At 56.0% G+C, this 14806-nt stretch overlaps 1 protein-coding gene across 1 annotated transcript in view; it reads right to left on the bottom strand.

Annotated features, from left to right (window-relative positions):
• Nucleotides 1–9938: 9938 nt before the first annotated feature.
• The window catches only part of ZFAND3 (zinc finger AN1-type containing 3), a 315627-nt gene continuing 310759 nt past the window's right edge, over nt 9939–14806 (bottom strand). Inside the window, exon 6 of the mRNA XM_066240204.1 lies at nt 9939–12225. Within this exon, the coding sequence (XP_066096301.1) occupies nt 12071–12225 (155 nt within the window). The 3' untranslated portion in view covers nt 9939–12070. The remainder of the gene's footprint in view (nt 12226–14806) is intronic.

Raw genomic sequence — 14806 nt, 5'->3', positions numbered from 1 at the left:
GCGCTCCCACCCCTCAGCCTTGCCTGAGTCAGACAGGCCTTTGCTGATGGCCCCGTGCAGGGTCCTGGCTGGATGCAGGATGTGAGAATGCACTTGGCCCCTCAGCCCTTGGCCTCCTGCTGAGCTCTTATCATTTGAAACAGCTTGAATCAGGCAGGTGTGTGCTATCATTCAGCGTAGCTGGGTTTCTGAACCTAAACCAGGACTTGACATTTGTCTGGTTCACTTCCAGCTGGTGGTTTTAGCCTCGCAGTGGAGCCTAATGTCAGCAAGGCCGTTTGGAAACTTGACTTAAGAGTCGTCACGTGTGCTTACCCTCGGAGCTTTGATTGTCTAGAGCTGATGTTTTCAGCAATGTATTGATGTGTTGAACAAGACAAAACCAAATCCCAGAGAGCTCCTGGGTTCGCTCTGCCACACCCTTCCCAGACCGTCCCCTCGGGGCTGCCACCACCACTCTGGCACAGCAGGTGGAGCACCTGCCGCCCGTGCTGCAGATGTAGCAATGATGGAAGACGACAAAACAGACAAACGTCCTGTCTTCAAGGCTCTTGAGTCCCAGACAACATGTCCCAGGTGCCCTGTAGAGGTGAGGACCAGAAGTGGAAGTGCAAGCAGAAATCGGAGATGCAGAGAAGCCCCTAGGGGTGCCACCTGGGCAAAGCCCTGAGGGTCAAGGGCCCAGCCTGCAGCCCTCTGGGGAGACTTTTCCTGAGGAAGGCTAGGGAATGGGAAGGCCACGTGGTGCAAGGGGCCGGTGGGTGGCGCAGGCCCGGAGGGCTGGCCCTGGGGTGTTAGAGACTGCAGGCTGGTGGGCGGGGCCTGGGGTGTTAGAGACTACGGGCTGGTAGGCGGTGCCCCTGAGTGAGATGGGAGCCAGTGGGAGGTCAGGCGTCAGGCGGGGCAGGCTGCGATCTGACTCAGAGCTCAGAGTGATCAGGCTCACTCAAGCTGCTAAGGAGGGAAGTCCGGCAGGGAGAAAGGGGGGGGGGGAGCACCCGTGAGGAGAAGAGGAGCTGTTGCAGCAATCCAGGGGAGATGGGGGCCGCCTAGACCAGGTGAGCAGTGGAAGCGGTGTGGGCTGTTGGGCAGGTAGGGCCAGCAGGATTTGTGGACTCCAAGGTGTGCGGGGTGGCAGGGGCCAGTCCGTTCCTGACACGCTAGGCTTGTCACACAGAGAAGGCAAGGCAGCTGGACCTCAGCGGGACCAGCTCACCAAACACGAAACAACAAGAATTTGAGGAAAACGGCACAAACCAAGGTGGTCAAGTTCACACCAGCCCATCTGTGATGGAAAATCCCAAACGGTCACTACTTACTGTTGTACATCAGTAACACGGGAGGCTCTGCTGGTGGGAAATAGTCAGGATTTTATTATGTGAGGACAGAACGAGTCAGGATGGCCCTGCTGATGCAGCTCATCTCCGGGGTCAAGTGGGTTTGTGGTGTGGAACGTGCTGTCATCGTTGTGGTGGGCAGAGTGCTTTTGTTTCTGCGCGTTGGGAGATGACTTCTAGATTGCAGAACTCGGCCTCGTGGTGCCTGACAGTCACCTGGGCACGTGATGAAACGCCACGGGCACGCCTGGCGGAAGGTTGTGACGGGCTGCATTCTCATGTGCCCCACGCCTCTGGTTCTGACAACCCATCCCGCCTCTTGGGGGTACACTGAACTAGACACATGAGCTGCCAGGAACCGAGCCCAGAGCCGGGGGTGGGGGTGGGGGTGGGGGTGAGATCTGTGGTCACCGGCGTTTATGGAGCCGGGAACAGGTCACTAAGCAGGGAAGAGACCAGTCCCAGTCTGAGCTCTGGGGCCCTGGTGGGTAGATCCTGGGGACATGAAAAGGGACAGCAGAGCTGCTGATGAGAGAGCCTGTGCCTGGACACACGGTGGGGACAGCCCAGAGGGAGGGCAGTCGCGTGTCATGCGCTGAGGGCCAAGAGCTGACTGGGGGTTCAGGGGCATCTCGTGCGGGTGGAATCTGGTTTTCTGCAACTGACTGCCCTTGAGACAGTCCTGAGGCTGGTTGTGAGCTCGTGCGTGGGTAGCTGGGATGCTCACTCTCCTTTCTCTAATGTTCACACTCCTAACACACTGCTCTTTAATTTTTCTGGGGACCAGAGTCAGGCTTTAGGGATAGCCCAAGTCTTGGCGTTTCCTCTGCCAAGGTTTTCCCACGTGGGGCCGCTGTGTAAGGCTTGCTCACGGGGTTATTCCCACTGTGGGGCAGCTGTGTAAGGCTTGCTTACGGGGTTATTCCCACCGTGGGGCTGCTGTGTAAGGCTTGCTCCCGGGGTTGCCAGCTGCAAGCACTTGACCTGATTAGGGCGTGAGCACGTGGCCGAGGCAGGTGCACACGGCTCTGTAAGGCTATAGGTGCTTCCCCTGGGCGGGATTCTCCCAGATCGCTCTTCCGCCTTGAGGTGTTTTCCTTGCTCCCTTGTTCTTACTGCAGATAGCAGATTTTCCTTTATTAGCTCTTTTATTTTTGCTGTTTCTTTGCTGGTCTTTGCGAGCCTCCACTAAACGGGGATGGCCTGACACCTTCCGGCTCCGCAGGTCCTCTACCGTCTGCCCGGATCCCGTGTGGGCCTGCCGGGCCTTGGCCACCAGCGTCACACCTTCCAATGGTTAGCTTGCCATGTCTGTACCCAGGGTACACTTGCCCAGGACTTGGAAGCATAAACTCTTCTAAAGTGGCTACACATTTCACTGTCCCTTCACCTACTTGGAACCACAAAGCTTCCAGCGTGTTTTATTTGTTTCATCTCTAACGTCTTGGACTTTGAAGGCACGATGGCAGACTGCGGGTTTGGAAAGCAGTCTCACCTCCATTGTAACGTGCAAGTGAGGCACAGGAGAACACAGTCATCTTCCCCCCTCTAAATCACAAGCAATACCAAAAAGATATAGTTTGGGGGGGGGATAAAAAATAAGAAGGGGACCTCAGAAACTCGGGAAGTGGTGACAGATCAGCATGGCGGGCTCGACTGGACAGTCACCATAGGAAACGACACACAACACACGGAAGACACGGGCCCCTCAGATGCACGGACAATTCTTCAGCAGCCTCATCCCTCTAAGGTGACGCCATGTGTCCCACGTGGAGACGGGTCTGCCTTCCTCCCGGGCCAGCCCAGCGGCTCCCACATTATCTGCAGAGAAGCTGTGTGGCTCAGGCTGACATGTGGGCTACAAAGCTGGCATCTCTGGGCCTCAGTTTTCTTAGCTGTCAGATGAAGCTAATGGGAATACTTCACAGAACTGAGTGTTAGCTAAGCTTGCGAAAGGCTCCTGGGTCTGTGCCTTGTCTGCGGGAAGTGTCTGTGATACATGCCAGCCATTCTGATTATCTGTGAACATTGTCCCACTGGCCTGGAGGGGTCTTGAGGCCTTCCTGTCTTCTTTCGTCCTGCTCCAGAAATAGTCGGCACTAGGTCTGGAATGCTGGGGTAACAGACCCTGGCTGGGTGTGCCCCAGGCACTCAGACAGCTGGGCTCCTGAGCTTCTGGCGGAGCCGGGCTCTACTCGTGGGCGCTGCAGCACGATGGCTTCTGGGAAGCTAGACTTTTTTTTTTCTTTTTTTTTTCTGAAGCTGGAAACGGGGAGAGACAGTCAGACAGACTCCCGCATGCGCCCGACCGGGATCCACCCGGCATGCCCACCAGGGGCGACGCTCTGCTGTGACCAGAGCCACTCTAGCGCCTGGGGCAGAGGCCAAGGAGCCATCCCCAGTGCCCGGGCCATCTTTGCTCCAATGGAGCCTTGGCTGCGGGAGGGGAAGAGAGAGACAGAGAGGAAGGAGGGGGGGGTGGAGAAGCAAATGGGCACTTCTCCTATGTGCCCTGGCCAGGAATCGAACCCGGGTCCCCCGCACGCCAGGCCGACGCTCTACCGCTGAGCCAACCGGCCAGGGCCTAGACTTTTTATTTTTTGAGTTGAGATTCCATATAACATAAAACCCTCCCTTTTAGTGGCACTTGGTACCTTTCTAGCGTGGTGCGAACGGCATCCAGGCGCGCACACGGTCAGGAGTCAGCCCCGTCTCCTCCCCCTCAGCCACTGGTGACCACCTGCCCGCTTTTTGTCTCTGTGGATTTACCTCTTCTGGACGTATCGTGTAAATGGAACCAGATAATGCAGCCTTTTGTGCCTGGTTTCTTCCACTCAGCATCACGTTTTCAGGACTCACCCCTATAGTCCCATGTCAGCACCTTTTGAGGCTGAACTGTGTGCACATTCTGCATCTTGTCCGTCTACTCGTCCCTTGGTGGACGCCCGAGCTGTTTTCACTGTTTGCCTATGGTGAACAGAGCGCTATGACCCTGCCTGTGTGTGCACATACGCGAGCCCCTGCTTTCATTTTGGGGGGTGTGTACACCCAGGCGTGGAACGGCCAGATGATGCGGTAACTTTTGGGTCGGGACCACCAAACTACTTCCTGTAGTGGCCACACCATCTCACATCCCCACCAACAATGCCAGAGGACTCCAGTCCCCGCATGCTCCCTGACACCTGTCACTTCCCACTTCCTGAGCACACCGTCCTAGTGGATGTGACCAGTCGGACCTCTCACCTGTTGGCCCGGAGCTCCTGAGGCTCACGCCAGGAGGCAGCCGGTGGATGACTTACCGTGCCCCTTTCAGACGGAGCCTGGAGCCGGGAAGCCTCCTCTGCCACCAATCCTGCGAGCAAGCACCAAGGCCCGCCCACGTCCAAGGGGGTGGGCTCCACTTGTTCACAGGAGCGTCAGGAATTCAGGGACACGTTTTACAATCGCGACACACCAGCTCCGTTTAGTCAGGCGCTCCCCACAGACCCAGTGTGTGACATGACGCAGAGCTCACACCAGACTTAAGGTGCCCTGCTTCCTCCGTCAGGACTCTGCCAGCCCACCCAGGCAGGTGCGGAGCGCCTCCCCGCGGCCCGGGGCGCAGGGGCAGGGACTGTGGACCCCTGAGCAGCTCTGTGAGCTTAAATGGCCATTTCACGCCCTCAACTCTCCCAGGTTTATGGGGCCTTAAGTTTATACATTTTGGTGGCTCCCCTTTAAGAAAAACTTAAAATTATGACTACGAAATTGGTTTCAGAGGTGCATATGAAGGATGAGTACATGTTTTTTTTTGTTTTGTTTTTTGTTTTTTTTTTTTACTTTTATTTATTCACTTTAGAGAGGAGAGAGAGAGAGAGAGAGGAGAGAGAGACAGGGGGGAGGAGCTGGAAGCATCAACTCCCATATGTGCCTTGACCAGGCAAGCCCAGGGTTTCGAACCGGCGACCTCAGCATTTCCAGGTCGACGCTTTATCCACTGCGCCACCACAGGTCAGGCGAGTACATGTTTTTTAAAGTTGACAAATACTCAAAGCATGAAGAAATCCGGACTATCAACACAACAGTTCTAGCATGGTGACACGCCTCGGGAGCACGCAGGTCCTGCGGCGGCTGTGTGCCCTGTGACCGCCCGCCACACGATTACGATGCCATGCTACCCTGAAGGAGTAGGAGTCCCTGACCTTCCCTCCGGCGCGGCTGATCAGAACTCTGAATTATTGATACTTCAGAAAGCTTCTTTCATCTTCACAACTCACACTGGCACAGACACGAACGTTGATGAGCCTTGGGGAAACCGTTACCCAGTCTCTCTGACGCGTGAGCTGTGAGACTTCGGGGCACGTCCAGGACTCCTAACCTCTCGTCCTCTTTGCTGAACAAAGAGTGGTGCCTGCCGATCACCAGGCGAGCTTCCGTCTGAGCGGCGTGAGTGGGAGCCGAAGCCTCCTCTTCCAAGTTCGCACACCCCTTGCCCGAACAATTTCCCATCGACTAGCATCTGGCTCCGCGCAGTCCAGTCTTCTCTCCCTCCGACTCTACAGCTCACCAACTCCCTGGGCCCTGCTCCTCTGGACGACCTGTTCACGTCGCAACAACCTTGGCCTTGCACCTTCAAGTTGAACGCCGACAGCGCAGTGGGCAGCCGGTGTCTTCCTGGAAGCCGTCCCCGCGCCAGGATGACCGTCAGTAACCCCACTGAACACGGGAGTGTCTGCAAACCACACCCAGACATCCCATGTACTCTGAACTACGTACCTCCCCAGCCCAGCTTCTCCCTAAATCCCCGTCTGGGGAGATGCCCACGTGACCTCAGCACCGCCTGGCGTGAAGAGGATGCCCGGCGTGAAGAGGTGTGACGGACGGGGCTGGAATGGAAGACCGAGACCTGTGTCAACCACCCGCAGTTAAAGTATCCTGTGCTGGCAAAGCTGGTAGAAACTTGGGCATGTGTGAACCCACTGCAGGGATAGGAAGGGGTCTCGGCGAGGGAGGGGCCTCAGCTAAAACCTCATTCCACCGGGGCCCCACTTCAGCATGCGTCAGACCTCTCACACTCCTGTCCCCAACCTCACCGGCACCTGCTGCTCGTGTCCCCACTCCCATGAGGAGACAGGGCTTCCACTGGCACCTGCGTGCTGCACCCTAGCTCGGCACCTGTCACCCCTCTCCTTCGTCACCTACTTCTCCCCCTCTACTGGGCCATCAGTTGGCATAAAAACATAGCAATTTCTCCTTTATTTGAAAATAAGCTCACTTACCCCACACCTGCCCAATTCTCTGCTTTTACAGCAATACTCCCCCAGAAGGAAGCTCCTACAGCCAGGCTTCCCTGTTCTCCTACCCAGTGGCCAGTCCCTGAGGCGGGGTCCTCAAGGGACCCCCTTCTCCTTGGACTGTACTAGGACCCCCGTTGGGCTCTTCCTTCCTGCCCGCGGGCAGCAGCTTCTCGGTCTCCTCTGCAGACTCATTCTGGCCTCCTGGACCTGTAACCCTGGCACACCCTGGCACAGATGGCCACAGTCCCTCCCCCAACCCCACCGGTGCTCCCTCCTCCCTCAGTGACCGCAGCCAGGCTGGGGACTCAGACTCGCACACCTCCAGCCAGGACCTCTCGCAAGCCTGAGGGCTGTATACCCAGGTGTTTCCGCATTTCCACCTGAACGTCCAGTCTGCACCTCGGCTTAGTGTGTTCCCAGCCAACCCCCGTCGCACCCCTGCTCAGCCCTTCATGACGACACCTCCATCCTCCCAGGCATTCAGGCCCGAACCAGAAAGTCGCCCACATCCCTCCTGTCAGTGCGCCTGTCGGCTCTAGCTTGGAATTCAGTCCGCCTCCCGGCTCCCCGAGCTCTGTGCCTTACCTGGGTTATAAGCAGCCTTGTCCCTGGCCCCACTTCCTCCCTTCCCAGCTAACTCTCCTTAAAACCCAAGTCAGGCCTGACCAGGGGGTGGCGCAGTAGATAGAGCGTCGGACTGGGATGCAGAGAACCCAGGTTCGAGACCACGAGGTTGCCAGCTTGAGCGTAGGCTCATCTGGTTTGAGCAAAAGCTCACCAGCTTGGACCCAAGGTCGCTGGCTCGAGCAAGGGGTTACTCGGTCTGCTGAAGGCCTGTGGTCAAGGCACATATGAGAAAGCAATCAATGAACAACTAAGGTGTCGCAAAGAAAAACTGATGATTGATGCTTCTCATCTCTCTTCGTTCCTGTCTGTCCCTGTGTATCTCTCTCTCTCTCTGTCTCTCTCTCTCTCTCTGTCTCTGTAAAAAACAGCAAAAAAACAAACCTGAGTCAGCCCACATCCCTCCATACCCAGACTCTGGAAACCCAACCAGACATTGTCCCCATCGTGCCTGAACACAAGTCCCCCAGCCCAGGGGACATTTCATTCACCAGCAGCCTAATCACCGCAATCTGTGAGGCCCCCTTAAGCCCAGGGTCTGCGTGTCACACTCTCCCCGGCCAGGCCCTCTCATGCCTATCCCAAGGGTGACCTGTCAGTTTCATTTGCCAGCTGTGCGCTCCAGCTGCAGTCCGGGAGCAGGGCGCTGGCTGCGTCTCCGAGGGTGACCAGGGTTACCACCTCTTGCTCCAGGCTGGCTGTCCACATCAGACTCCCTCGGTAAAGTCAGGTCCAAAACACCCGATGTCTAAAGCAGGGAACAGGCTTTAAGCCTGGGAACTGGCCCAGCATCCCCAGCAGATGTTCCAGGTTTCGGGTTGCTAGGACGGGGAGGCCCATACGCGCCGGGACCTCCAGGCTGGCCAGAAGCTCTTCCTCAAGAAACGCAGAAGGTGCTCGATGAACTGGGGCTGCTGGTCCCGAGGGGCCCAGAAGAGGTCGGAGGTAAACAGGAGTCACGTGGTGCTCGCCCACCTGCTGCGTCTGCCAGGCGTCTCTGGCCCGGAAGCCCGTTCTCTTTGGCATGGTGGGCACCTGGATGGGCCCCTTGGGGGGGGGGCTGGTTCTGTCTTTTTCTTATTTGAATTTTTCAAATCAACATGATACACGCAGTCCTAGGAGTAGCAGACAAAGCTGGCTTCATTTTCATCCCACACCCCAGAGAAAATGGGCTTTTAGCTTTTCCTGCTGCATTTACGTTTCTAAGGAACGCACACTGCTGTCCTGAATTTCAGACACTGTGACTTCCTCCTCCTCTGTCGCACTCTTCACATACACATACAAACGTCCCTTTGTCACCTAACAGGACTCCAGCGACAGCTTTTCCAGAGCTCCACTCTTCGTTATTTATACGTTTACATTATTTGTAGTCAGTATTACAGCTAAGTCATGCGGGGTCTACGATTCCTCTTCTTTCTTGTTTTGTTTTGCAATCAACTGTCTATTATGCTTGTGTAATTTTCTACCTAAGATTCATGTCCAAACCCCACGGCAGACGTGTAAATCACGGCCAACACTTGCAGACTCGTCGGAGGTGCTCGCGGCGGCGTGGACGGGGTGGGTGCCAAGGACGGGGTGCAGTGGGGTCGGTGGGCCACGCCTGAGCACCACCTCCGCGCGCCTCCTGTGTCCGCCATCTTCCTCTGAGACTTCTTTTCCTGGAGTGCCCCCCCCCCCCCGGAAGCGCTGAGGATGGCTGCAGAGGAGGCACCACCTTCTCTGAGGCCTCTGCAGCCTCTTCCTGGGTGTTGCCACTGCGTCGGAGCCTGTCTGGGTCTTTTTCCGGAGCAAAAGGATTCTCAATTCCCCGTGTGTGGCTGCCACCGTGATGACCACGTCCCACTCTGACCCCAGCCCCCTGCCGCCCACCCACCAGTCCTCTCAGACCCTGCTCTCTCTGCCCACCTTGCTGGCCCCCTCCGTGTATTTCTGATTTCCTGAGGGTTCATCATTGTCATGACAACTGAGTGGCCAATAATTCTACTTTAAAGGGGGTTGGGAGGTTGCCAGTCCTCTACTTCCTGCCAAATGTTTCTCAACATCTTCAGACCTACTAAGTGTATTCCCTACACCAGCGATTTTCATCAGGTGTTCTGCAAGGATTTTTAAAGCATGTGATACCTAGTCAAGGGCACTGACCTCTTCTCCCTTAGACTGTCAAATAAAAAAACGACAACAGCCAACACAATAGCCGTCTGGTGTGAATGAATCAAAATTACACCTATTTAGGTTGGCAAAAAAATAAATATTATTTTGGTGTGCTGCAGAACTTAATAGTTTACTGTGCCAGGAGATGAAAAAAGGGTGAAAATCGCCGCTCTACACCCAAGAGGTCACACAGCAGATACACCGCTTTGCCCCAGCTGCAGGGAGATGGCTTTCGGTCCTCTGGGTCCCTGGGGGGGGGGGGGGGGTCTGGGCCGCAGATGCTGCACTGGTGCTCACGGCCTCCACCCCCCCCCAGACACGGGGCTGCCTCGCTGTCATGTGCAAGCCTTGGCCCAGCAGACACAGACCACCCCCCCCAGCCAGGCCCCACGGCGACCATACAGACCCACCCCACACACAGGGCGTGGCTGTTTCTCCTGGATGCTGACTGCGCGCGCTCGTGGCCGCTGCACACACAGCCATGACCAGGACGACCGCTGCGACTTTTCTGGTGACCACCGTGGCAAGCAGGAGAACGGGCAAAACAGGAATCCAAGCTTTCATACGATTGGTTTAATTTTTTTTTTTTCAGCAGGAGAAAAAAGAATAAAGTTACAGGTTCTTTTAATATTTTCACAATGTTAAAACTAAAACTGAGCTCTAGGCTATTTGTGTAAGTAAATCTAGAACACAAAAGGGTTAAATAAGATTTTCTCTTTTTAAAGATACAAGAATTTTAAGCTTTCCTTACATTGAACAAACTTCACAGAACAGATACTGCAGGGGAGTGAGCCCCGCCCCCAGCTCTGCCCTCCGGAAGTGACGTGGGCGGGGCGCCCTGTGCCCACCGGGAGCTTCCGGTCGTTGCCCCCAAGCACAGCCTGGGCCTCAGCGGGCGGCCTTGGGTGGCCTCGTCCGGGTCAGAGCTTGGCAGGGGCCTGGTGGACCGCCTCACTGAGGGTGGCCACGGGCTGGCCGGAGGGCCACGGCTTGACAACAGTGGTAAACGTGGGCAGACCCAGCCCCTATGCCCTGGGCTGGCCCAGGGCAAGACGCCGGTCTGGGTCCTGAAGCAAGAATTAAGGCTGGAGATTTTGCAGTGGGTTCCACTCTGGTGGGGGTGGGGTGGGAGGAGGCTGGGAGAGAGCATGGTTTCTTATTTCAATATTTTGGATCAAAAAAAACAGTTGCACTTATTAATTTGCAGACAGAGTTGAACTGCTCGTGGTAGTATAAAAGGGCAAGTTTCTGGGTTAAACTATTCCAGTGGCCTGTGGGTGGGCAGATCAGAACTGCCTCTGCAGGAGCCTTCCGCTCTCCCTGCTCACTGCCCAGAGTCAGGGGGACCTGGGCCACTCACCCTGCTCAGTGTGTCCACTCTGTCCACCCCAGCCCCGCTCAATTTCCTAACACGGCCAACAGGTAATGGTTTTCTAACATGGGCCCAGAGGCCCGTCTGTCCCCACTGCTGTCCCCACTGCCTGCCCAGCCTGAGCTCCTGAGCTCCTGCACTCCTCTGTGCCCATATGAAGCGGCACAGGCTGAGAAATGTGCCCCCACCCCATGTGCGGAGCAAATGTCTCTTGGAGTGGGGCCATGGCCACAAACCACTGTTCTAGACAGATCAGACCCGCTGTCCCTGTGACAGGCTGCCTGTCCTTACTACACCTGCCCTGATAGAGTGGCCTGGCGGTCCATGGACCAGGGGCTGCAGACACGAGAGGCCGAGCAGGCTTGGCGGGAAGGGGCAGAGTCTGTGGGCAGCGTTTTCCCAGGCGCTCCCAGCACGTCTACTGAGTCCTGCTGGCTACGAAACGTCTTGTAAAAACTCCCAGAGCAGAAATCTAGCTGAGGCCGGCCTGGGCTCCAGCCGCCGTGCTGCGTTAGCCTTACTGGATCCACAGCCAGATCCTGTAGGTGGCAAGTAGCAACCAGAGCCAGTGGCCAGGGTCAGCCCCTGGTGCTTCTGACCATGGGCTCCTGTGTAGAAAGGTGGTCACGTGTGTGGACTAGTCTTGAGTGGAGCTAATTTGCAAAGTGAGGTTATTGTTTCTCTTCTCGTGTGATGAGTTTTTTCATAGCAAGTCAGGTAATAAATTTCGTCAGATTTCCGTAAGAACCTGCTTCCCACCCCCATTTTCAGCTCTGTGGGAGAGTGAGGCCACCACCCAGCCAAGCCATGTGGCCAATCAGCAGCCTCCTGTGGCCAAGGCACAGTGGCCATCAGGCCTCCTAGCCACCGGGACTAAGGACAGTGAAGAGGTGAAAGGCTGGACAGGAACCAGAGCTGTGGCAGAGCCATGTGCGTGTGGGAACTTGACATCAGCTCCTGCTCCTCTCTGGGCTCGGAGTCTCCGTCTGGAACACTTCCGCTTAAGGCTTTTATAAGTTTGACTCCAGCAGTGACAGGTATGTGTTGTTTAAATCCACTAGCCATGCTCAAAAAAAAATATTCTTCATGTTTTAATTTTATACAATGGCTAGCAGGCACCTTAGTAACCAGCCAGAAATCAATTTCAACCACCATCAACCCCTAAACTACAGTACCAGGATGGCTGGCTACAGAAGGAAACGGCCCGGCTGTGGTCTGGCGCGTGCCCGGTACAAGGTGTCTGGCTGACTCTGTCCTAAATAAGGCTAACATTAGTGAACTAAGAACAGCGTCGTGGTGGCCGTGCCCGGCCTTCAGGAGCACCCCTCCCCGATGCGCTGGCAGGAGCGCCCCACCTTCCGGTCCAGCTTCACCATCTTCATGATGGCTTCCTCCCGGCCACGGCCCATGTGGTCAAACGTACAGTCATGCTGCTCGGGGAGGCGGTGTAACATACAGAACACGTAACCTGCAGAAGCACAAGCAGAGAAAACAGAGGTTAGGGTGGCTCCCGGATGCCCACAGCCCAGCTCTCTGGTCCAGGACGGTCACAGCAGGGCTCCTGCCAGGCCCAGTTACGGCCGGTGCGCACCCTCCCGCCTTGACGGGGCCGCACGTCCACATCAAGTGTGGTGTCCTCAGAGCTCCCGGACAGCTGCTAGGAGGCTGACCTGGATTAACACCCGGCATGCCTGGAGGGACCCTGAAGGCAGAACCCCGAAGGAGGCTGCAGCTGCTAGACACACCCTCATCCCACGAGAGGCATGGACTCCATGGGAGAGACAGAGCTGCCAGCCTCGCCCTGGCTCGGGCAATAGGCGTGTCTACCCAGGACACCACCATTCTAGGGGGCAGGCCGAGAGCAGAGTCAGTGATTAATTTACATCTGACCTCCTATACAGCTGGGCTGGGGGGATTGTGGGAGTGATCAAACCACAATCCACAAATGAACAGGGCTCTCAGAAGAAAATGGATTATTTCAAGTCTGGAAGGCATTACACATAAATAGAGAAAGTGCAGAATTGCTGAGCTCTAGTCGTCATCTGAAAGGAGCCTGATGTTTGTCACCCACTTGGTAAGCAGGAGGGTGGGGTCCACGCTCAGGCCCCCTCTCGCCCTTCCCGCCCAGAAGTGGAGGGGCTGCACGGCCACCCTCCGTGTCTGGAGCAGGCGTCCAGGGGAAGCACCAGCGAGATGGGCAGGACCAAGGGTGAGGGAGGCCAGGGTGGACACAGTCCCTCTGGCAGGAAACGATGGGAGGAGGTTTGGAGTCAGCAGAGGGGCTCAGAGGACAAAGGGAACACGCTGTAAGGGAATGTGGTCAGTTCCCGCCCTCCTCCGGTCAGTGTCTAGGAATGCTGATAGGTGTATGGATGTGTGTGGGAGACAGACACTGAGGTCCGAGTCTCTCTCTGGAGGGGCGAGGGGACCTGGGCTGGGAAGACACCTACCTGCCAGTGCTGGCCGGCTCCTCCTCTCTTGTATGGCCAGGCCCATGGGACCAACCTGGCCGTGAATCTGTGTCCTTTCCTGACCCTCCCCGAGCCTGGAGCAGGCACCCCCAGCAGCCTGCCAAGCCAAAGCTTGCCTTGCCCCCTCTCCAAGCAAGCGGCCCCTTCTAGACTTCTTTCTGTAAGCCTAGACCCCGGGGGCCCGGCGGTGCCCGTGCAAACTGGGATCTGTCCGTCTCCCTATCCTCAGCATCTTTTCAGGGACGAGGAGTGGAGGCAGTGATTTTGGAAGAAAAGCAGAAGCTAAAGCGAACGAAGACTGAGTGGCCAGGATGGACGAAGTTTCAGCTGCCACAACTAAGGTAAACCTCCCCAGCTGCCACCACACCCTGCTGACGCCTGGAGCTCACATCGAACACGTGGCACAAAACACGGCCGACCCGGACCATCCTGTGTGAGAAAACACGCTATTACCTGCTTCCCAGGGAGAGCATGCAGTATGTTTGACTCTAAACTGGGCCTGGGTTTAAGGAAAAGAACAGAGATGAAATGTTGTCTCTTGAGAAACTGAGCTCCCATTTGGTCCAAAAGCAAAGTTAAGATTAATGAGCTCACGTGTTATATTTATTGATAAGTTCATTATCTGAAGCTTTTATACCAGTTGTCTTTCTCCTGCAGGATTTCACAGCAGAAGTGTGCACGTTCTCAATATGCACCCTTCCTCTGACAAATACAATCATCTCTGTGGAGCAAAACCCGTCTGATGGGGGGAGCTGCTAGGTCCCGGCTTGGGGTGGGGGCATCCAACTGCATGGTGGCAAGAAGTGTGAGCTGCCATTTTGTTTCTGTACCTTCATCTATAATAAGGGGCGGCGGACCCCTGCTGCCCTCTCTTTAAGATACTGGGACGATGCCGGAGAAGGTCCTGGGGCTCTTATCTCCTGATGAATGGTGCTGGTAGAATAAAAGTAGCAGGAAATGGATTACCCCTGAAGTTAACTTGGCCCCGGTTCAGCCTAACGCCTCACAAGTCAAAGGCAGACTGGGACGAGGGGAGAAGCTCCAGTCCTGTCTGTCCTACTTACAGACCCCACGACTGCTAGCCTGCTGTATGACAGCTGGGGGCAGCAGCACGGCGGGTCTGAGAGCCCCTGGGGTGACGACCCCAGCCCCAACACTCTCCATCCAGCCGCAAACACCTCATTCTCTCACCAAGTTCTGTGAGTCTGTTAGCGTACCTTGACACCTGGCTGTGATTTTTGAATGTGAAAACCACTAAACAGCAGCTAAACTTTGGGAGTGGTGCTGGTACAATTAGAATTGTGGCACTGTAATTCATGGGGAAATTTTTGGAAAGCTAACTTCCCAAGCTGCTGCACTGAAGTTATTAGATAGTATAAAATAGGCTCAATACCCCTCCTGTCGGGATCACTAAGAGGAGGTTCCAAGCTGGAACCTGTCCCAATGCTGAGTAGGTGCAGCCATTGCTGGCAGCCAGCTGGCTACATGCACTTCCGTGTCAGCAGTGGGAGTGGGTGTTCTAGACACGGGGAGAGTGGGAGTGTCCAGTGGGTGGGTGGACCTTTATCTTCTTGGTAC

The sequence above is a fragment of the Saccopteryx bilineata genome, chromosome 1 (genome assembly GCF_036850765.1).
Source record: "Saccopteryx bilineata isolate mSacBil1 chromosome 1, mSacBil1_pri_phased_curated, whole genome shotgun sequence".
NCBI lineage: Eukaryota > Metazoa > Chordata > Mammalia > Chiroptera > Emballonuridae > Saccopteryx > Saccopteryx bilineata.
This window is presented reverse-complemented; position numbering and strand designations above follow the sequence as displayed.